The sequence below is a fragment of the Arctopsyche grandis genome, chromosome 3, assembly GCF_051622035.1.
Source record: "Arctopsyche grandis isolate Sample6627 chromosome 3, ASM5162203v2, whole genome shotgun sequence".
Classification (NCBI taxonomy): Eukaryota; Metazoa; Arthropoda; class Insecta; order Trichoptera; family Hydropsychidae; genus Arctopsyche; species Arctopsyche grandis.
The window spans coordinates 8,717,894-8,741,036 of NC_135357.1; the positions used below are offsets into that span (position 1 = coordinate 8,717,894).

The 23,143-nt window shown below is 35.4% G+C and overlaps 5 protein-coding genes across 6 annotated transcripts in view; 3 read left to right on the plus strand and 2 right to left on the minus strand.

The window, feature by feature from the left end:
- LOC143908985 (uncharacterized) overlaps window positions 1-20,595 on the plus strand; it is a 146,225-nt gene extending 125,630 nt beyond the window's left edge. The window contains exon 2 of the mRNA XM_077426854.1: window positions 19,724-20,595. Within this exon, the coding sequence (XP_077282980.1) occupies window positions 19,724-20,434 (711 nt within the window). The 3' untranslated portion in view covers window positions 20,435-20,595. The remainder of the gene's footprint in view (window positions 1-19,723) is intronic.
- Window positions 37-4,782, minus strand: Nprl3 (GATOR complex protein Nprl3). Of its 2 annotated transcripts, none has more exons than XM_077446529.1 (11): window positions 4,317-4,782; window positions 4,035-4,244; window positions 3,870-3,964; window positions 3,622-3,799; window positions 3,393-3,547; window positions 2,300-2,431; window positions 2,066-2,230; window positions 1,825-1,996; window positions 930-1,749; window positions 644-858; window positions 37-571 (listed from the first exon to the last, which is right to left on the minus strand). In XM_077446529.1, the coding sequence occupies exons 1-11, from the start codon at window positions 4,513-4,515 to the stop codon at window positions 417-419; spliced, it is 2,496 nt and encodes an 831-aa protein (XP_077302655.1). In that variant the 5' UTR covers window positions 4,516-4,782; the 3' UTR covers window positions 37-416. The 2 variants fall into 2 exon arrangements, with proteins under 2 accessions (XP_077302655.1, XP_077302654.1); XM_077446528.1 differs by having other exon boundaries at window positions 930-1,758; window positions 4,317-4,763.
- On the plus strand, window positions 6,620-8,351 carry LOC143908949 (histone deacetylase 8-like). Its single transcript, XM_077426810.1, has 8 exons — window positions 6,620-6,753; window positions 6,827-7,013; window positions 7,087-7,228; window positions 7,307-7,413; window positions 7,482-7,674; window positions 7,751-7,923; window positions 7,999-8,205; window positions 8,275-8,351. The coding sequence occupies exons 1-8, from the start codon at window positions 6,676-6,678 to the stop codon at window positions 8,310-8,312; spliced, it is 1,125 nt and encodes a 374-aa protein (XP_077282936.1). The 5' UTR covers window positions 6,620-6,675; the 3' UTR covers window positions 8,313-8,351.
- On the minus strand, window positions 9,720-19,185 carry Grip163 (gamma-tubulin complex component 6). The gene is made up of 16 exons (XM_077446644.1): window positions 18,645-19,185; window positions 18,377-18,575; window positions 18,109-18,305; window positions 17,875-18,034; window positions 17,643-17,789; window positions 17,349-17,560; window positions 16,291-16,483; window positions 16,083-16,215; window positions 14,887-15,109; window positions 14,580-14,811; window positions 14,306-14,498; window positions 13,204-14,233; window positions 12,333-13,134; window positions 10,934-11,157; window positions 10,512-10,849; window positions 9,720-10,439 (listed from the first exon to the last, which is right to left on the minus strand). The coding sequence occupies exons 1-16, from the start codon at window positions 19,062-19,064 to the stop codon at window positions 10,226-10,228; spliced, it is 4,917 nt and encodes a 1,638-aa protein (XP_077302770.1). The 5' UTR covers window positions 19,065-19,185; the 3' UTR covers window positions 9,720-10,225.
- A 765-nt stretch (window positions 20,596-21,360) lies between the features above and the next one.
- On the plus strand, window positions 21,361-22,820 carry mRpL17 (mitochondrial ribosomal protein L17). Its single transcript, XM_077427760.1, has 2 exons — window positions 21,361-21,751; window positions 22,185-22,820. Exons 1-2 carry the CDS (start codon window positions 21,554-21,556, stop codon window positions 22,569-22,571), a joined length of 585 nt encoding a protein of 194 aa, XP_077283886.1. The 5' UTR covers window positions 21,361-21,553; the 3' UTR covers window positions 22,572-22,820.
- The last annotated feature ends 323 nt before the right edge of the window (window positions 22,821-23,143 follow it).

The following is a 23,143-nucleotide window of genomic DNA, read 5'->3' on the forward strand; positions in this document are numbered from 1 at the left end:
ATATTATATGTAAGTAAGGCTGATGAAAAAAATTCAAAACTTCTAAATAAACCTTTAATATCAAAAACATCATAATAAAAAAAAAATTATACTACAAAACAACTGAATATATTTACAAAAACTGTATTAAATATCATTATAATTCTTTCTACAATATTATAAAATCTATTTACAGTTGCTCCAGGAAAATGCAGTTCATTTTAACATAGCAATTTATCAATCAACAAGCATAAATTTCCCAGATGCAAAAATTATCATTAGATCTTGAAAAAAAACACTAGAGGTATTTACTATACAATGATATCGTTATAATAAATAAAAAATTAAAACAGATTAGATAGATTGGTATTAAACAAGAGTCCAAACAAATTCGAAAAGGTCAGGACGTCGACATGCAATCAAACACGTGTATGAATTTATATATTAGAATAAAGTATGGCAATAGCCGGATCCTCAGTCTCATAAGTGATTAGAACATCTCTGAACTTATCCAACAGTTGCAGCACTTGAGATCTCGTCAAATTCTCCATATACATAATTTCCTCCAAATGCTGTTCGCCTCGGAAGTAACCTTTGACACACAAAAAATAACCATTCAACATATAAAACCGATCGAAACAACCAATCAAAGAATAAACCTAACCCTTTTTATATAATGTCGCCATCAAATTCAGATCGTCGGGATTGTGAGCTGCGGGTATATTAAACAGTGCAACTTTTTCCTCTTCGGTAAACTCGGCCAGCAGTGTTTCCTCGTTGTACGGCTCGTTATTCACCATGCAGTTCTTCGCCGATGTGTCCACAACATCACAAGAAATGTAATGGGTTAAGTTAGATATCACAGTCGGCGGTTGGAAACTGAAAATAAAGCATGAATTTCATCATAATGAACTGAATTTAGAAAGGCATTGTAAGATTAATCAATTTACTTTGTGTCCGAGTGCCTGTAATTGGAAACATATTTCTTTTCAGATACATTGCTGCCGGAGCTTGAATTGCTATTGTTTGCGGACAATTTCTCTTTATCCTGCACTAAATTTAAATTTAATTTTAAATTAATTTCTTTATCGTCCGTTTTAATATTGCTTACTCCATTAATGATCTTAGTTGCGCTTTCCACAATCGGATCTTTCTTGTCGCCGTCATTGATTTTGATCAAATTGTGATTCATCAATGTATTCTTCAAATTATTATTACTGATCATATTCGCAACTTCGTTAGAATTATCAAGACCGTGTGAAGAATCCAACGAATCAGATATCCAATTCTGATTTTCGCCGTTCATATGCTTGGTAGAATTCTCGTCTTTCTTCGATTCATTGTTATTATTGCTAATATTCAATAATTGAACGCATCCAACGGGACTGTTCAAGCTTTGCGGCGAAGATGGTTGCGAGTCAGTCAGAGATTCCAATGTCATATCACCACATACGAGACTGTTTTCTCGGAAAACACTCTTCGGATTGCTAATGCCGTTCTTCATATTTGGCGATCGATTTGAAGTCTTAATCTGCAAGCTGACATCGTCCCTTTTAGACATGTCGGAGCTAATATCACTGCTTCTAATTCCAATGTGGCTACTACTAATAGGAAAAATCATCTCCATACTGTCTCTACTTTTGAAATTCAAAGACTCGTTGCTTGACTTTTCAGACGGCGTTGTCGCCGAGGTGTTAGGTATGTTATTGAGTGATAACATCGAATCGGAGAGACTTTGCCTTTGACCATTGTGTTTCTCGCAATAATAATCTTTGGTACCTGCAAAGCAAGCCATGTAAATAGACATTCAAATCAACAAAAAAAATAATAATCTTATATTACTACCATTGATAGGAGGGCCAAGCGCTGTCGGAAGAAACTGTATATACGTATGCAGTTGTAGCAATAAATGTCTTTGTAATAACCACACCACACAACGGGCTAATAAAGCAGCACCACCAGCCCAAGTGCGAGACGGATACCATAACGGTGCCGGTAATGATAGCATAGACATCACCTGCAGAGTAAAATATTACTATGAATCTGTTAAATATCGAATTTCAACCTAGAAAGGATGAGAACTTACTTGTATCAAACATAAACCGGGAAAATCTTGAGCAAATTTTTCAACTAATGGAGAATTCAAATGCACTTGAGCATCAGGCGCTATAACGTAAACATTACTCTCACACAACGGATAGATTATTGTCGCTTTAGCCCAATAGACAAGGTGGCCGGTCAATTGAAAAACCTATAATAAAAAACAAAAATAAATTAAAGGCACAAATTAAATTATACCAGGATTAATGTGGAAGTGTACTTGTGAGAGTGGAAGATCAGCTTCGATGGCGAGGGTCTGTAAGCTTTTGAGAGGACTGTATTGCATTATGAGACGTATAAGAGAAGAGCTACTATCCAAAGGCATAGTTTCCAACAATTCATTCGGATCGACCTAAAATATAATTCAAATAAATTAAGCATACAAAAAAAAACAACAAATTCAATATAAAAATAATGGTACCACGACTTAAGCGCGCGGTAAAAAACTGCACCGACATAACCATGCAGACATAAGAGCGCAGTGTCGAAACCTTAAAGCGACAAAAGAGCGCGCCGACAAAACCACGCGAAAAATAAGGGCGCAGCGACAAAAGCGCGCCACGTACATATAAAAAATGTACTTAAAAACCAGCTACTAATGCATTTTGAACGACATTTTTTTTGTATATGAACTGTGCTGTTTTTTCTGTCTAAGTCTGAGTAAAGCAATGATCGCTATTTGATCTTGAAATAGTGTTGACTGTTGATGAAAAGATGGTCCTAGGTAGAGCGATGGTCGGTATTTAGTACAATGCGATTTACTGTTTATTGAAAAGGACCATCAAAAATATGACGATATTTATTTAAACTCATTTTAAAAACTATAATATTGTAGCGTGGACGTGTAGAGGGGTTTCTGAGATCAGAGTGAAAGACGCAGCATATATTGTTCTTGATCCGTCGGCCTGCCAGTTTTGAATGAAGCACAGGCCAAAACCGCCTAATATTTATACCCAGCGTGTACACTCAACACAGAAAGATCATTGGTCGATGTGTCTCGAGACCTTATTGGCTGTTGTACACAGTTTTTTCATACGTCCAGGCCTTTTTGGCGCGAACGTGAGATCAGGTGATCTACATAGTAAACCAGTGATTGGTGAGCACCAATCACCATATGTTATAATATATTTTTAAAATCATAAATAAATTGAATGCTATGACTAAAATTTGAAAATGCATCATTACTTTTATATTTTTTTCATATATTCGTGGCGCGCTTTTGTCTCTGCGCTCTTTTCCCTCGCGCGGTTTTGTCTCGCGCTGTTATATCGGCGCGGGTTTGACTATAAACCAAAAATTATACATATACATACAAGCAATAACATTCCGTGATACGGTCTGAGACTTCTTAAGCACCTATCGATCGTTTCGGGTTCGATTACCAATCCTCGATTGTGAAATTGATGCGCTTTATGCGGCAGACAAAACGATACCAAAACCCAATTGTTTATCCTCACTTGGATAATACCTGAACGAAAAAAACCATTAATAAAGAGGCGAACAATTGAATCAATCTCTCAGTCGAATGTTTCAATAAAATACCGGAATTGCTAAGTTCTTCGAAGACGATTTTAAGACTATTCGCTAGAGAGCTTTTCTGTAATATAATATGGAAGGCAGATCGTGGTGGGTTATCCGGGATCGAACAACATTCAAGAGATGTATCAGCATTATCTTCATCGTCACTATCCATCGACGATAATTCGTCATGAACTGTTATCTAAAGTTAAACATTACATATTATTCATTAAAACATAAACAATATTTTACAATAATGTAAATATTATTACCATAATCTTCATTTCTTCTGATAAAAAGGCACGTCGCTTTTCCTCGTAGCGCAACGCTTTACCCAATCGTTTGCTCAAATCGTAATAACATTTAACTACAAATCAGATGTATGTAAATAAATATGTACATAATTAAATTATCACTTTATTGAATGACAAACATACCAACTGAATGACTCGCTAATGCTTGGAGAGCAAAAACAATATTGATTAAAATCGTTGAGGACGTCCCGTCGTCTTTGTTAGCTCGAAACAATGTAGGATGTCCAACAAAGCGTACATCGTTCACCTTCAACTCAAACTTTTTATGACACAACTCCGGCTTCACAGCAAACAAAGTAGACAATACTTCATCAGTAAAACCAGTCAGCTGACCTAAGGACAAGTAATATTAAAAAAAAAAAAATACAAATAAAGACAGATAATTTGAATCAATTTTTTTTATACCTTTATGAATATTAGATGTTTGAGGCATTGGAGTCTGGAGCAAATCTTCGATGATATTGAGCGCGTAAGGGTTGCGTTTTCCATTATTCGGATCGTGTATGTCGTTAGCCACATCCGTCTCGTAGGGATATCGAAACAGCAACCGATCGCCTTTACTGTCCGATTTTACCAAAATAATGCTCAACGGGTTCACCTCCATTGTTCGGCAGTCGACGATAAAGGCCGATTAATTAATTGCGCGATAATAATGTGTGCGTATTTTCGGAAATTTGTAACGCATGTCGAACCGTACCGGTATAATTTCGATCGTCTATTTACGACAATCCGTCCGTTAAAGCCATATAATTGCGCTAATATGGAAAGGTAGACCAAACGACGACCACTACGCTCAGTACGATGTGTCACAAGCAGCTGTCAGATGTGATCGTGTTTTGCAGATTTGGTCGTAAAAACAGAATATTCTGCCATTCAATTTATTCATTTTTCATCGATGATAATTTACCTTTGAATACCACGATTTATCGCGTGAAATACTATACTAACGAGAACTCAAGTGCCAGATATTCCATATTCGCGATTTTTATTTATATAATGATTATCGTGCGCGCCATCGCGATTTGAATATATGTATATGACACAGTGAAATTATATTTTCTTTGACGTTTCAGTGAAATCATAGCCAGCTACATTTTCAGGGTTGGTTTTATTCATTTAAGATTAGATTATTAGGGTTGGTATTATTTAAGGGTTAGGATAGGTTAGAATAAGTAAGGGTTGGCCCTATTAGTTTAGGATTGGGTTGTTAGGTTTAAATGTATAGATTTAAACTTTGTAAATTCATTTTTTTATACATTTTCACTGCTTGAATCGGTGAAAGTATATTTTCACTGTAAAATATATATGTATACATTAATTGAATTTATATTAACAGTGGTGTAGTGCTAAATTTTGAGGTGCTGGTACGTTCAATCTTGCACAATTTTTTTTGCAAAATTTTTTGTACAATTTTTACAATACATGTACTTTCATTATCGTCCGTTTAACTCAAAGGCGCCGTCCACACTAACACGCGTCCGTTTAACACGCGCCGCCTGTGGTTGCTATTTAGGAACTGGGTATAGAAATATCGGTAGTAGATATCGTGTGTGTGGACGGCGCCAAAGGATAAGAACGAACTAAAGAAAATACAGTACCTGACCATATTACTTGAGCCACTTGACATATGCGGAAACTTTCACTTTTTTTTTTTTTTATTTGAGGGCACTCTTATATACTGAATGTTTTTTGTATACGCACCCATTACTGCTTAATTTATTGCGTAACTTCTCGTGCCATACAAAAAAATTAGACCTTTTTAAGCATTATGCAAGAAATTCATCAAGTATATCCTCAAAGCAATCTTCTATCCATAAATGTATCCTTCAGTTTATAGGGCGGGTTAAAGATCACGTCGGGGTCACCAGTTATAGGGCGGGCTTAAGGTTTGGACCGTTTCCCGGCCTATAGAAATTCAGTTGAATTTTGAACAGGATCTTTATTACTCGATTAATACAGGTGTATTTGTATGTACAGCGAAGTAGGTAGGTGATTCGCTGGAACGAGCCAGGTCGAGCTCCTGAAGCTCACTGGCATCTGGGGACGATGCGCTGGTTTATAAAGGTGTTGCTTGAGCAACGTGTAGCTGAGCTGGTGAGATCACGTTCTGGAAGATTCCAACGGGGTGGAGGTCTTCCTTTGTATTCTATATTTGATGCGTAGTCGCATAGCTCCTTGGGATTTCCCGTGTACTCGTGATTGCGTATCTGGAGCGAGTCGAATCGCCTTTATGGGTAAGCTGGACGAACTATTTCGGCCAAGGCTGACTTTCGTGTACGATAACAGGACGCAATGATGTAATTTGTACAAATTAAGTTCGATGAGGGAAATATCATCGACCTAGTTTCGTGTGGTACAAGTCGTGCTATATCCCTACAAGTTCATGATACAAAGCCGTTTGTTTGTTCGTTGCAGCCCCCGAGAACGCTACCTACCCTCATGTATCAACCTCACCTCATGTATACCCTCATGTTAGCACCGGGAAATCAAATGTATAACAAAAAAAAGAAAAAAAAATCATATTTCAAAACCATTTGCATTTTGCAAACTCTCCCGATGTTTCACGCAAAAGATACTCCTCATATTGGCATTCTTGTTTTGAGAGTTTGGCTACATTCTTTAAATTTTCGGTTCGCATCCATTTCTAGATTTCTAAGATTAACGATGTTTATCAAAATTAAAATATATTTATTGATGGTTGTAAAATCGAGTGTTTAAGTATTATCGTCAGATTGTTTTGACAGTATAGTCGCGGGAATATACAATGGAACATTCAGTGTCATACATTTTTGATGATAAACTTCTGGAACATTGCGATAAACTGCCCCCAGTCAAACAAAGGGTTATACAATTTATTTTCGAACACTATTACTAATGGCAATAACAAATAAATTTAAATATCTGTTTCTTTGTAGGCTTCTATGGTCCATGCACTCATCGAATCATACGAGCTTTTGAAATATATGAACATTATACCCAGCGTAAAAGCCACACCGGAAGATTTACAATTATTTCATTCTAGCTCGTTTGTTAAATGTATGAAAGAATCGAACGATCTTGATTTAGATGACGTGAACGAAGAACAAATCGAGTTTGGATTAGGTATGCATATTTCTTGTAATACTGTGATCGACTACTTTAAATATATTTCTAACAAATTGTTCATATATTTTAGGTTATGATTGTCCACCTTTTGAAAATATTTTTGAAACCATATTAACTATAGCCGGAGGATCTTTAACAGCAGCCTCTAGATTAGTCTCTGAAGATACTAAAATTGCAATCAATTGGTGTGGAGGTTGGCACCATGCACAACGGTATTATAAACATTGTCCATTATTTATTCTTAAGATTGAAGCAAATTATTAGAATAATATATAATAATAACATTTCAGAGACGAAGCTGAGGGATTTTGCTATGTAAACGATATAGTAATTGGTATAGAAAAATTACGAGAAAAATTCAAAAGAATTTTATATATAGACTTAGACATTCATCATGGTAATTTGCAATTTATTTTTAGACAATTATAGAAAATATATTTTTTTAATAACTTGTCACGTATTCAGGCAACGGTGTAGAAAATGCTTTTGCATTTTCTAAAAAAGTCTTCACACTATCATTCCACAAACACGAACCTGGATTTTATCCAGGCTCTGGCCTTTTGAGTGACGTCGGATTAGGTAACGGAAGAGGCTATTCATGTAATGTACCATTGAAAGAAGGCGTATCGGATTACTCTTTAAACTATCTATTTAAAATGTAAACAAATAATACTACACCTAGTAATATCTTACACTGATCGCCTTGTAAACCGGAATTTTCTTTTTATCATCAGCATATGCCCTCAAATTTACGAAGCGTATCAACCGGAAGTAGTAGTAGTACAATGCGGCAGTGATTGCCTCAACGAAGATCCTTTGGGACAGAGCAATTTAACTCTCGATTCTTTGGGGGAATGTATACGCAGTATATTAAATTGGAATAAGCCCACATTATTCCTCGGAGGAGGTATATATGATTTTCCGCTGTATCAAAAGATTTATCTTATATATTTTTTTTATATTTATTATTATATGCTTATAGGTGGATATAATTTACCAAACACGGCTAGATTGTGGACTTATTTAACAGCTATTATAACTGGTCAAGACAAACTCATTTCAATGGATATACCTGATAACGATTTTTTTCTGAAATATGGACCCGGTTATGAGCTGCCAATTGTAAAAGGCAACCAAAAAGATACGAACGATAAGACTTATTTAGATTGCATCATAAAAACAGTCAAAGGTTACTTTTTAATATTGATAATATGTTCTTGTATGATATATTAATTAACACCGTTATTTTTTTTTTTAGATAACCTGAAGAAATATGATGTGAAATCTTCATTATGAAAATAATCATACATAATAAATTTTTTAATCACTCAACATACTCGGTGTTTTTTATTTCGCTTTAAAGAAGCGCATGTTTGGAAAATACTAGCGTATTTAAAAATATAAAATACTAGTGATAGACCCGATGAAAATTTCATTGGGTAAATGAAATAATATAAACAAACTATATAAAACAGAAATAGAAAAATTAATTTTCAGTAGATGGCGCTAAATGCTTGTGCCACTATTTTCCAAGAGGAAATAATATAAACAAACAATATAAAACAGAAATAGAAAAATTAATTTTCAGTAGATGGCGCTAAATGCTCGTGCCACCATTTTCCAAGAGAAAATATTTATAGAAAACAATATATGTATATAAACTCAAACCTTACATATGTACATACATTATAAACCTTACGAAGTCTCTTTCGAAATTATATATTAAATTCTATGTTAGATATTGAACTGTTCATAACAGCATAGTGCACTGGTAGAGCTGTTGCATACCTGTAGAGGTTCAATTCCCGGCCAAATAAGCTGCTGGCAAGATCTTGTGGTTATTAAAACACGGATCGACTGTCACCTGTTAGAATTTTCCAATTTTTCTAGCTTAATTGTTGTGACAGATCCAATAAATCGGTATCCTCCCCGTCAATTTCTCGCAAATTCGAGTTATTAGCATTTGTTGAATCTTATAAAGTGCTACCTACATACATATGTATTTCTCGCAAATTTGCTGTGTACCAAAAAATTTGTTGATGTATCTATTGTATTGTCATGTTGTTTGAAAAAATGTTAATACTCATGTACAAAAATAATCTAGCCATATGTGTCGCCTTGGGGTAATTCCTGTCATAGCACTTATGACGTATACGTATGTAACTAGTGTTGTGCCCAATGACATATCATCGCATGGGTTATGGCATATTAAGCTATTAATTTTAAAAAAATTAAAAGAAATGTGTCGGTTCTGTGTTTGATCCGCATGCTGTCGTATTTTTTTCTTTAAATATATTTAATTTAATACTTTTATTTATTAAATATGAAAAATAAATGGTAAAAACTACCTACCTACCTAAGGAAAAATTATTAATTAATTAAATAAATTTTCAATAGATGGCGCTGAACGCTCAGAGACTTGTTGTCTTAGAGGAAACATTGGTAGCAAACAGTATATATAGAAGTTTTTTGTTGATCTGTTATTATGTTTGTATTATATTCGTACATTTTGTTGGCAGTGTTTAAACTGCAACGTACGTTTCGAATCGAAACGACTATATATGATACAAAAATAATAATAATTCATTGGATAATTTGGGATGACAAAAAAAAACATCTCAAAAATGGGAGTCTGGAGTTCATGCCGAATACAACTTGATATATGTATGTATGGAATGGACAGGTTAATTAAAAAAAATGAATCATTAAATATTATTTTGTATAAATAAATAATTATACATTATTCTATATTAACAGTGGAAAGATTTAGCTAACTTTAAATGCGTAACAAAATTAAGCAGTGCTATTTTCATCATGCTAAGCATTGCAACAACAATAAAAAAGGCGAGGATTAAAATCACCGAACAATGCAATATTTTTATATGAATTTGCGTTCATAATCGTAACAATGATAATGCACTCGCATAAACAGCACACATATGCGAGTTAACGTACTTTAGTTTCAAACATTGATTCATAAGGAATGATCATCTAATGAGATTCGAAACAAACGCTAATATCACAGGAACTATTTCAAAAGACACTAAATAAATTCTCACAGTAGAACAACTTACCTTCATCATTGTAAATATAATATTTTAAATGGAAACTTGAAAAAAATCAACAATCATAACAACATTGAACAGTGATCACTTTACAACAAGCAACAATAGATCAACGAAGCAGTGCCTGGGCAATGTGCAGTGGAGTTATTTTTTAGCCGCATCGGCTCTATTATAATAGTCGTTCATGTTCATAACGGAGAGAAGTTCAGCGAGATGGGGCTGATAGCCGCAGTCGGTGAGATGCGTCACCATTTTGTGAAGCCGTTTAGCCAATTTGTCAAACGACATGTAAGATTCGCGCAACTTGGCAAACAACGGATGTGTATAGTAAATTTCATTCTCGGCAATGTGCCAACATCTGAAAAATAACATATCTCATTTCAAATTAACATTAAATCACTTTTACTATATATATTATTATAGCACATACCGTGCGTTTAAGTAGTGATGAAATTGCAATATGACACTGAATATATCGTTCAGTATTTTCATGATGGATGATGATCTATTGTTTAGCAAACACCGGAAAAGGACTTTCTTCACGTATATAACGTGTATGGAGTACAGATCGTCTAAAGTGCGAGCGGCTATCAAGTCCTTTTCGAATTCTTTCCATGATGATTGTAGACATGTCGTCGATATGTAGCTGTGAAGAGCTCTGATCAGGGACGACATCATGTAGCGGTAAAGCTGGACGGAATGATACTGCGGAGAGCGTAACAGCTCTTTCGAAACCATAAACTCTTCTTTCAAAGACATCTTCAATACCTATATATGTATAATACGCATTGATATATTAAACAAAGCTTACATATTTATGATTTGAATGATTCAAGTCGGAGACAAACTCACTTCGGAATCATTTTCAAGCGCCCACGATATCCGTCTCATTTTCAAAAGAAACTGAAACACTTTTGCATAACGATCCATCGCCTCCTGAGAGAATATTATATTCAATGGCCAAGATACAGTATATGAAAGTGTGAGACATTCCAAAACATCGGGCGAACTGTGGTGGAAACTAATCGGCATATCGTTAACGATAAACGATAAATTTTCAGCATACTTATTCACACCTGAAATCAATTCTGTTTTAAATTGGATCTAATAAGAACGGAATTATGCAAAAAGAATACAATATACAATTATATTGAATATAACCAGCAACATAGCTTGGTGATTAGCGTGTAATGCTTTCAACTAAGGGTTCATGGATTCATTCCCTGGCCTGGTGTTGAATATGTATGTGACTACAGATCAATCGTTTATAGGATCTCGAATTTGTTGATTATTATATAAATATGCTACCTACTCAGAAAAATGTATATATCGAATTTGTCCATCGACGTCTCTATGATACTGTATGAATATAATTGCACGGAGCGACAAAAAATCACGTTTTTTAATTACCAGAGCGGAAACTAACCAATTATTACTAAGTTTAACCCACTGAATTCAAATATGACAATGATTTTTGTTATTTTGCATTTTGTTATATGAGCGTTTTTTGGCTTTTGTAGTCTGTAACTCAAAATCTATGTATTATAGTATTTATTAGTTTGCAATAGATGAGTATCGGAATCAATAGTCAGATGTTTTCTCTATCGATTGTGATTTTGGGTTGCTTTGAAATACTTATCTAGCGAATTTTAAAACTCAAATATATATTTTATACACATTTTTTTCTCATTCTATTATGCATTTCTCTGTGTTAACAAGGATTGGTTTTTTATCTCAATTTTTTTCATCTAAACGTAGGTACAAATTCAAGCGATAAATGATTTTTTAAGCATTAAAAAATCACAAACAATAGGAAAAACATCGTACTATTGATTCCATTACTCACTTTTGCCACAGCAATACTAGATTTGAACTCATGACTGCAAAAGCCAAAGAATATTAGAGATTGCGCATTTTTTTAAACAAGAGCAAACCAACAAATTTAATGTCATATTCAAATTCAGTGGGTTTTTTCAGTGTAAAGATTCATTAGTATCCACTCTGATAATTTTTTTGTTTCTCGATGTTTGTAACTGGCATTGGGTTTACCTGTTAGGCCTTCCTGGTAATTACATACATATACATATGTATATAAATAAAATAAAGTAAAAATATAGTAGGCAATAGTATACCCAAATTCCCTCATGTTGTACAAAAAGATTCATAAAGGTTGTCAAATTACATATTACTAGTGTATATTAGATGCTTTTTGCATAACCATAATATGTATATTAATATAAGGAATATATACCGCATACTGACGACCCAAACGACTTGTCGAGAATACTATGAAGAGTGGCAAAGTTGAGTAGTTCCCGAGGACTCGACGTCGTATTGAGTTTGTCGAAGATATTCGTGCAGATCGTTCTGGCGAATTCGCCGTCCATCAGAAAGAAAAAGTCACAAATATTTTTCAGATGATCGTACAGATCGCAGTTGAAGAGAAAGTGTTTCAATGTGGCATTGTTGACCATTTCCATTTGGTACGACAGAGGTATCATAACAGACCTTTGCAAGCAAGTAGCGATGGTTGATAAATCGACATTTTCAACCATTTTCAATATATTTTCGTTTTCATCCAAGCAAGCTATTAATTTAAACATATTTGAAGCCGGACTCTTCTGTGCGTGTTCTATTATATCGTTTATATTCGGGTACGGTGATTCGACGCAGTCTAAAACCAACGGCTTGTCGAATATATCGAGAGTTTTGAACGTCTCTCCAGCTGTAGTTTCAATACCAAACGGTTTGAAATCACCGAAATCGAGATTGTTGTCGCTGAAATTCCACACTGTAGATTTCACACTGTAAGGACTAGTTTCTTTATGTTTGACTTCGACGTTGGCTTTCATCTCTTCAGGTACTATTGGATAGTCAGGAACGTCATCGTCGGAATTGTGTTCTTCGATTATATTTGGAAAGCGGAAACCTGTTTTGGTCACATTGCTATTCTCAGACAAATCGGCTACTTGAGCCGATGTTGGACTCAACGTTGCAGCTGACGGCAAACCGAATGGACCAACGTCAAAAGTTGATGGTGTTTCGATATCCAGCTGAAAAATAATTCATTTATAATCAAATTTTAATATTTACACGTACATAGATGCAGTAATTATAATTACCCGTGTGTTGAAATCGCTGGGAGTTTCGCCACAACTTCCGGGACTTGTACCTAAAGGTATATTGCTAGTGACCCAGTTTGGAATATTTTGATTGTTCCAATCTCTCTGAGACTTGCTGCAGCTTTTGAGGTCCAGAGTAAGATTGTCTTTCCGTTTCGCTTGCCAAATTTTGGTATCGATGCCGAATTCGTGTCCCAAAACTTTCTGCTTGTTGATCAAAGCTTGCCTGCTGGCTTCCGTATTATACTGTGGCACATTCGAATACTCAATGGATGGATTATTGTTTTCGGCATCCCAATCAGAGCCGAGTATTTTCATTTTGTTGCGTTGAGCTTCGCTGACGTTGTTATTGATTATAGACAAAATTTCGCTATCGTTTTTAATTTTAGTGCCGAAGTCGTGAGCCAATACTTTTTCTTTGTTTCTACGTGCTTCCAATTTCTGTTCTTTATATGCAGCAGTAGAATTTTGCTTTTCATCTAAGAGTAATATATTGCTATTTAATATATCAGAAGGGCTCAAATCAATATAAGCACCGTTGGATGTCTCGGTAACAACATTTAGATTGCTATTGACATCTGATATTGTATTACCATTATTGTTTATTTGTATGCTATCAGCAATACTAACAGTATTTACATTCTTATTTTCAATATCTGATATTTGAACTGTATGAATGTCATTTTCAATTTCTAAAGCATCTAAAGGAGATTCTGCAATGTCTTGTTTGTTGTTTTCAACTATCAAACTAGGCATATCATTAATTCCTTCACTTATAGTACTCGGTGTGTCAACCATCGGTGAGTAATTGACATCTTTCGGTTTCTGATCTATTTTAATTTGAGATATAACAACTTTGGAATCCTTGCGTTTTAATTCTAAACACTCCCTGCTAAGGTTAACTTTTTCACTTGTTAATAATTCCACACGTCTTGTGTCCAACTGTAAACGTTTTATTTTCCAATCGGCCATCATCTTACGCTTATTGACTTCTCTTTCAATTTCGCTGAAAAAAGCTACGACTCTCCTCCTAAAATTACATTAAAAAATAATAAGCATTGTATATAACACAAATAAATAAAAACAATTTAAAAAAACACACTTTTCTTCTTCAATTCTTAATGCATGCAATTTATTAGAAGCATTATAATGTTCCATCATTAGTTTTTCCTGTTGTACAGTTTTGTTACGTTCGAAATCACGCTGAGCTTTAGCATTTTCGGCAGCTTCTCTCAAAGCCGAGAATTGTTTGCGCTTATTGACAAGCAACATACGAGATAATCTTTTACGTTCTTCTGCAATTACAATACATATCTTGATACAAACTACGTAAGAAAATTTCAATTACTATACAAATGTAACGACTTCATAAATACCAATCAACTTTTCCATGGTTTCCGCCTGCTTCAGTATAACCATTTCTCTAAACGCTCTCTTTTCAGCCTCTTTCTGCATCAGGAGACTCTCAAACGTAACCGGTTCACCGCAAACATACAAACACTGAGTTCTATACTGATCGTACAACCTTTGCTGATCCTGTATCTCTTCAAAGGTTAAACAACATTTAATATGAGGATAATCAGTCGACAAAATCACACACAGCGGATCCTGAAACAGTGCAAATTTATTCATATCAATCTTATATAATACACTGAATAATTTACACATCGAATGAAAACTTACATCTGGATTGCACAATTTGAGCAAGCGTAGTGATTTTCCGCATAAAAGTATGTATTTTGCCATGCCTTTTAAAAATTCTGGAACGGTTTCATTACTTCTGATTACAAATCCTTTATTCCAATACTGTTTTGTGTATGAATTTATAAATCGGTTGTCTTTTTTAATGAAAAATTCTTCAAAGCAATCTTCCAATTCGCCTTCGAATATGAACCGTTGGATGAACCTAATAAAAAAAAGTCGACATATTACATAGAATTTTTTTAAGTCGACTTTCCTAGACAATTAATTACAAACGATGCAGCATTTTCATTACATAAATCGCTGTATTTCGAGAGGCTGAAGAACACGAAACTAACAATTAATTAATTAATTAATTACTCCATAGAGACATCTATGGATTTAGACTTATACATAAAATTTTACATATTGTACATAAATCAAATTCAGATATTTGTGACAACGTGTAGGATTCTATTTGCCGATTTGATGGAGGAACCGTTTCAACAATGAAATCAGATAAATTGGCAAACTCTGATAATAAACGATCGACTTCAAATATCCAAGTCTGACCAGAGATCGAACCCTGAAACCTCTCGGTGCTAAACATAAACGCAACCACCGAGCCATACTGCTGGCTACATTTATCAATGAGTCATAATTTTAGCACTGTACATATGTATAGTATAACCGCTCTTCAATGAGAAGAACGAAAATCTATCTGGGGTGATCTCTGGTGATCCCTATTGCATTGTATAGAGTCGAGACATGAATGCTTAAAAAAGGGAAAGAGACATGTTGATGGCTTCGAAATGTGGCGTTGGAAGCAGATTCTGCCCATTTCATGGCCCGCAAGAAGAGCGAACAGTTTCAGAGAGACTTTCTACAACATGTAGGAAAAGGATTTTTTCCTACTTTGGCCATATTGCCAGGAAGAAGTGAAGGGTCTAGAGAAGCTGGTAGTCATCTGAACACTAGAAAGAAGGCGAGCAAGACGTCGATCTCACGTAAGATGGTCAGACCAAATTTAAGAACTGACGAAATCATCCCTAAGCGCTACTTTCAACTTGGCACAGGACCGGAAGGAGTGGAGATGGATCTATCGAATTCTAAATTATATCAATGACCACGACGCTCAGCATTGAGCAAACAATGAAGAAGAAGAAGATATAGTAAAAGACAAACACATATGTATTTACCGGAAATAAACTCGACACGTAGCCTGCAATGCTGCATAGAGTATAGCCGAAACGGACCCTTGAGTTATCATTGTGATTTCATTATACAAATACGCCATAAGCCCAGCTCCTCGTATGAAGCTTTCATCATGTTCTAAAATCATAAATAAATGAACATTATTAAAAATAGCTAAAAATTGGCTTAGCTTTGCCCAAATTAAAAACATACCTCGTTCGCATGCTTGATATACTTTATCCATCGTTTGTATCTGCATCGCTAATGGTTTCATTTCGTGAATGATTTCTAACAGTGACGGCAAACGCTTACCTTCTTGTTCGATCGTAACCAACCCTTCACCGAATACTTTGTCAACTTCCAAACGAAACCATACTAGATATTGACGTACACTATCACACATGGCCTGCAATTTTTTTCAAGATTAGACAGAAGCTATTTAAATAATATCAATTTGCACTGCATCACGGGATATTAACGTGCAGTAAAACCCCAAATTAATCTCGCGGGACTTAAGCTCGTCGACAATAGCGCGCAAAATAAGTTTAATTTGTATTGATGACTGCTCATTTAAAGAAATTTACATACCTATGATAACTTTTATGCCAAAACTACATCTTATTTAAGATTTGTAGGAACATAGTACAACTTGTACGATCCTGAATCTATTTCCCTATGCAACACAAGTCACAAGACATTGCGTTCCTGTACGAGCATGCAGAGCCGACATTGCCTCAAATATCTTCGTTCATACAAGAGCAAAGACACAGACCCCAGAAGCATGATCTCATCACTCGACCGCACATCAAGCAACCATAAGGCACAGCTACATAGAGAATAACCTCAACCCCATAGGAATCCCGAGAGCATAATCTCACTATAAACTATTGCACCAACCCCAGACGCCAATGAGCATCTGGAGTTCAGCCAGCCCACTCCTCCGAAGTTGAGCAACTACCTCCTTCGCTGTACATATGTACAATAATACTTGTATACTGAACATAAATAAAGATCCTCTGTTATACTAAGTTTCAATAGGCAGGGAAACGGTTAAAACTCAACATCCTGTCCTATATATTATTTTTAAGAAATGGAGCTTTTGGTAAATTGTCCTTCTTATTTATTTTATAGTTCTTTTTTCATGCATTTTAATTTTTTAGAATTAATATTTTGAATTTATAGTTATTGAATATAAAAAATAGTAATTTGCACGCTAACATAGGCGCACTTAAGTCCCACATGTTAAAGTCGCTGCAACAATTTACACTCACCTTGTAAACAAACCCTTCTTTGAGGATTTCTTTATCACTCGCTGAATGCGACACCAAATTATTCAACTTCCAATAGCAAGTACCCGTCTTGATTAAATCAAATACATAAGTTTGTAACGTATTTTGATGTAACCCTTCTAAGCATAAGTTCGGTTTCATCATAAAGCGTTTTGCATTTGTATCGAAGTAAAATGAACTTGATGCAATCCCGACTGAAATTGCATTTAAACCATTTTAATTCTATAATATTATACATTGTATCATCATAAAATACAAAACAAATGAAATACACACTTGTCAAATATTTCAAGTGTAATATAAACTGGGCCTCGGATATGACATTCAATTTATCCATTCTGTTTGAATAAATTTGCTTCCAATGAGACATTTGTACTAAAGACGATGATATAAATCCTCGCTTTTCTATTGGCGGCAACTTAGCTATAAAAAACATGTATTATATGTCAAATTAAATTAAATTTCAATAATCATATTTAGAAGCATTTCAAAAAAAAATTAAAATTACAAGCTTGTTCCCACAAATCCGGTTGAATATTGATATCCATGCTGGCTAATTCCCACAAAGTTGCAGGAGGTCCACTTGAATCAATATTACTCGATGACACGTGCATAATAGATTCTTGTAAAGAGTTGTATGTGCTTGTTATATTCAAATGTTTAATGCTCTGTAATGAAAACTATATGACGACTTCATAAGAAATATACATATTGTGTTTCTTATATAAAAGAAAAAGCATACTGCGTTATCTTCTGAAGGAATGCACAAATCTCTCGGACCGGTGAGCCTCGGAGACGCTAAAAGTCCTTCAAAATTAATAAATTCATTCACGTAATCTCCAGACGTTAACGACGATTGCTTATTATCTTGACTCGTGTGACTTCCACTTGAATAAGTATTATAAATCCCCAATCTGTTCAAGTGGGACAGATGCGTACCTTAAAAAAGAAAGCGTTGATTATTTTTATTACAGACTAAGATATTTCAATTCCATTAAAACGCTATTTACCTGGTTTGGAGATGAAACTTTCAATCAAATATGGATATAAAGTTGTGACATCATTTTTTATATTGTTTACATCGTTGATTATAGCAAACGGTAATTGAAATATTTCCGTAGGAAAATGTTGATACGGTTTTGGTTCGTTGCCACTTATTGCAGCAATCTTTGGTAACATCTCATCCAATTTTCCAAAACTAAAAGGGTTCTAAAATAACAAATATATGTAGATACATTCGATTCGAATTATATGAGTAAACAACATTCAAATTCTTACTTCGAACATAAACTTTCCTCCATCGTTTGAAACCATATTTTTCAACAATGTAACACACTTCAGTATTTCATCAAAATACGGCTCAACTTGCCCTTCGTCTCTGTCTACGATCCAATCGATGTTTTCTTTCAAATAAATCAGATCTTTATAGTCGCCGATGTTGCACTTTTTATAGTTTCTATCGAAGTAATAAGCGAGCAAATCCAGAGCGGGTTCGCACGGCTCTCTCGGCACGACAGTTTCGGATTTTTTCAATAGGATTTCATAAGCTTTGGAGCGCAACTTCCTCACCAAAGGTCGTTTCAAACATGCAAAATCGTCCACTACATCGTCACCGATTGCTATCTTCTCACACAACCTCGTAATCAACTCGTACACGCTTTTATCTTTGAGAGAATCCCACTTCTCGGGACACTCCATGTTTGTAACAAATAACTACCTATAATAAAATAGAAATTTATAACGCAAAGCACGCATTCAACAAAATAACAACATCGCAACTTTGACAGTTTTCGCAATCGTAACAACTTGTATAACAGCCATGTCAAAAGCCTGAATATAAAAATAGACGATTTGAAATTTACCTAATTATGCATAATAAAATTGACCGCGGCCCCCACATCCCGAAGCGAACCAAAGTTTTTGACGGGGTTTCTTATCTACTGTTATTTTTTAATTCGTAAATTTAACATAGAATATTATTGGTATTGGATTATTTCACATATTTCGATTGCGCAAACGACAATCTTTGCCACGAAAATATCGAATATGTACGTATTATCTAGCACTCGAGTTCTCGTCAGTATGATATTTCACGTGGATAAATCTCGATGGATTTTAGAATTTTCAGTTGAATAATCACCGAACCAATACTATTATAACAATTTTAAAAGCCTATAGTTCCGTTTGTATAGATTTTCTTATAATTTGAAAGTCTCTTTTAACAAATTAAAGTGTTTTACTGGCTTTTTATAATGAATTTAGTAAGTTATTTTCATTGTATTTATTTTTATAGACAAGAGAAAAATATTATATTTTATTTTTTATCCATATTACATATTATATGAGGGGTATAAAAGTGTAGGAATCTCGTCGTCGTCATCGTCATCGAAACATTCGAGAATATTCCGCAACAACAAACTACATTCCCGAAACCCAGACGACATGCACCTGCAGTCATTATACTAAACTCAGGCGGAACGCCCCTACCAGTCGAGTGGAACCAAAACGGTCGAAACACGCCGCCACCATTAAAATACATCGAGCGGAAAGGCGCCAAGCATTCCAGAAAATTCGACGCCTCGACGAAAACAAAATTCCTCTCGTACGCGTCAATAACCACTTCCATCAAGCATTCCAGAAAATTCGACGCCTCGACGAAAACAAAATTCCTCTCGTACGCGTCAATAACCACTTCCATCAAGCATTCCAGAAAATTCGACGCCTCGACGAAAACAAAATTCCTTTCGTACGCGTCAATAACCACTTCCACCAAGCATTCCAGAAACACTATAAAAGGAGGTACAACCCAAACCACGCCAGTCGACCCAGAGCAGCAAGCGTCGACACACAGCAGCAGACCAGTCAACATCCAGCTCCTGACCAGCCACCACTTCACTACGCGGACTTGGAAGAACAACCAGCCAGCAACACACTGCCGTATCCAGAGACTTGCTGAACATAGCCGAACGCCGAGCCAGCGACACTCTACCATATCCAGCGACTTGCCGAACATAGCCGAACGCCGAGCCAGCGACACTCTACCATATCCAGCGACTTGCCGAACATAGCCGAACAACGAGCCAGCAACACACTGCCGTATCCAGAGACTTGCTGAACATAGCTGAATGCCGAGCCAGCGACACTCTACCATATCCAGAGACCGCTGAACGACAAACTTTTGCCAACAATTAATCATACTTGTGTATACGTGTTACTACCAAATAAATACCATATTGAACATAGCTGTATTTAATATCGAACACAGACGAACCTGTCTATAATACATGGCGGACTGGTGGTGAAGAAGACCTTCACAACAAGACTAGATCCCCATAAAAGCAAAGGTGCCTATGTCCATCTACATAAGTTCATTTAGAGTAAAACGAGAAAAACGTTTTTGAACTTGTGAAAGTGATTACGCTTACTAAAATAAAAGCCAGTATTTTATGCTTTTACCTATGAATAGAATAAAACTAACCCAAGATCCATTATCAAACAATAACAGAAAATATTGTGAAAAAAATGCATTCACAGTTCATTTGTGTGTGTGTGGAGTGGACGGTTCGGTGATTAGTGATTACTAGTCAAATGTGAACCGGTCACAGGACAACCGGTTGCTCTAGATCGGTCACCATGTTCACCCGTCACACTAAAACTGGTCCCGAGAAAACTGGTCACACCCTAAAATCGGTCACGAGAAAAACTGATTGACCGATTTTAGGGTGTGACCAGTTTTAGTGTGACGGGTGATCACGTGTGACCGATCTAGAGCGACCGGTTGTCCTGTGACTGGTTTACATATGACTAGTAGTCCATTTACCGGAGTGGACATGGGCAGCTTTGCTTTTATACCCCTCATATATGTAGTATAATGTATATCAACGTCAATCTTCTCCTGTATATCCACTTCCTAGTAAAAAATCGACTTTTTAAATGATTATAATTTATATAAAAATGATTTTTAGGTAAACATTGTGTAAATTAAATACTTTTAAACACTTTCCGGGTATATTATCATTTACAATACATAAAGAAGTGAAACGTAGTAGAAGCCTTTAAAAATTGACATGGCTGTTGTTTGTGGTATGTGAACATCGTCAGCAGTGTTCGCTGCATTTGAGGTTATGTGTCGGATTTGAAGGGGTGTGTAGTGACATTTAATTGGATTATTAGATAATTCGAGCGCAATGAATCAGGCAGTGATTGGTCCGGTGGTGTCGGCGCTTCGAGTTCCCGTACATCATCATCGCAAAAAGTTGTCAACCCCCCTCGGACCCGAAGGACGAATCAATAAGCTGAGGAAAACCGTCACCGCTCTGGTGCAGCATGAGCGGCTCGAGCTCAACTACCCGAGAGCCGATGAAGCCAGAGGATACGCTGAAAGGGTACTATTTTTCATCTTTCAGTTATTCTCGTATGTTAAATTTCCAAAGGAAACACCACCGAGTATTAAGATATCTTTTTGAATCATTCCAATACAATCACATTTTTTATAAAATACTCGTATCATAAGACTAGACTAGAGTTGTTGGGCGTTCCGTTATTCCGGTCTTGGCATCTCGGAGAGACTTTCTGAGTATTTAAAAGTTTCATTTAAGCTGCTTACTGATGTTACCTTTCATTGCTTTAAATATGGCAACCCAAGACTATATAACGTTCGTCTTAAAAGGCAAACATCTTGAGCTTTCATATCCTATTGATGAAGTCCACAATTGTTGCAAATGTGATTTTTTTATTGTCCCTAATCGATAACTTATGTACAATCGTTCAGATTTAAAAGTTTTTTACTTATTCAAATTGTGTTTTTATAATTTTCAGTTGATTTCGGAAGCCATCCGCCATGGTGACACTCATGAGCCCACAATGGAGCTGGCGTCCTTTTGGCTGTTGCAAAAGGAACTGGTGCACAAATTGTTCAAAGTGCTGGCGCCCAGATTCGAAGATTGCAAAGTATCCTACACAAGGATGTATAAAGCGCCAAGATCATATCCGGGCAGTCCTTATGTGAAAGCAGTTTTGGAATTGCGCGGTAACCCGTATCCCAATTTGAAACCCTCTCAGTCCAGTAGAAATATGATTCACAATGTACTGATCGATGCCGCCAAATATGATTATCGGCAGAAGAAGTATGCAGAAATTGCAGCAAACATCACTGCCGAAACACCCGAACCGACTGCAGAAACAACACCAAAGGAAATCTCTTGATTCAGAAAAACTGATCTTCTCCGATTTATTTAGAGGAGAAGATCAGCAATTTAATTTTAACATTTCGAATATTAACACTGATATATGTATAAATATGTATATAAATATTCGCCATACACTGCAGGTGTAAGCAAATGAATGTCGCATTTGATAATTGTAGGATTAGTACTATATGTGTTGATTTATAGTGATATAAACATGTATTTAATTTTTTTTTGTTATTGATATAATAAATGAAATCACAAGTATACAGTTCTTTTTATAATAAACTTCCATAAACATAACATAGCAATTAAAATAACTTAAAAACTATTTTAAATGCGACAATGATATTATACACCGTTGCCGCATTGAAATCATAAAAATTGCACTTTAATCAAAATACTACATGTATTTTTACAAGCCGAAAATATAATTTAATATATTTTGCTAAACAAGCAATTAGAAACAAATATGTGTCGGAATAATAAAATATATAAATAATTATACGACTCAAACAATACACTGAAACATATCGATGCAGAAATTTTAAATTAAATTTGTGCTGTACTTGTGAACTAGCTACCGATCGG

Coding starts and splice junctions, on each gene's coding strand:
- Nprl3 (XM_077446528.1), bottom strand. CDS start 4,515: ATGGAGGTGAACCCGTTGAGCATTATTTTGGTAAAATCGGACAGTAAA. Junction 2,432..3,392: donor ATCACGGAATGTTATTGCTT/GTATGTATATGT, acceptor ATTATATTTTAG/GTCGATCCGAATGAATTGTT. Junction 1,997..2,065: donor CCGGTTTATGTTTGATACAA/GTAAGTTCTCAT, acceptor TTTACTCTGCAG/GTGATGTCTATGCTATCATT.
- Grip163 (XM_077446644.1), bottom strand. CDS start 19,064: ATGGAGTGTCCCGAGAAGTGGGATTCTCTCAAAGATAAAAGCGTGTAC. Junction 14,499..14,579: donor AACCATGGAAAAGTTGATTG/GTATTTATGAAG, acceptor TTGTAATTGCAG/AAGAACGTAAAAGATTATCT. Junction 11,158..12,332: donor GTTTGGGTCGTCAGTATGCG/GTATATATTCCT, acceptor AATTGATTTCAG/GTGTGAATAAGTATGCTGAA.
- mRpL17 (XM_077427760.1), top strand. CDS start 21,554: ATGAATCAGGCAGTGATTGGTCCGGTGGTGTCGGCGCTTCGAGTTCCC. Junction 21,752..22,184: donor CCAGAGGATACGCTGAAAGG/GTACTATTTTTC, acceptor TATAATTTTCAG/TTGATTTCGGAAGCCATCCG.
- LOC143908949 (XM_077426810.1), top strand. CDS start 6,676: ATGGAACATTCAGTGTCATACATTTTTGATGATAAACTTCTGGAACAT. Junction 7,675..7,750: donor TTAAACTATCTATTTAAAAT/GTAAACAAATAA, acceptor TTTTATCATCAG/CATATGCCCTCAAATTTACG. Junction 8,206..8,274: donor CATCATAAAAACAGTCAAAG/GTTACTTTTTAA, acceptor TTTTTTTTTTAG/ATAACCTGAAGAAATATGAT.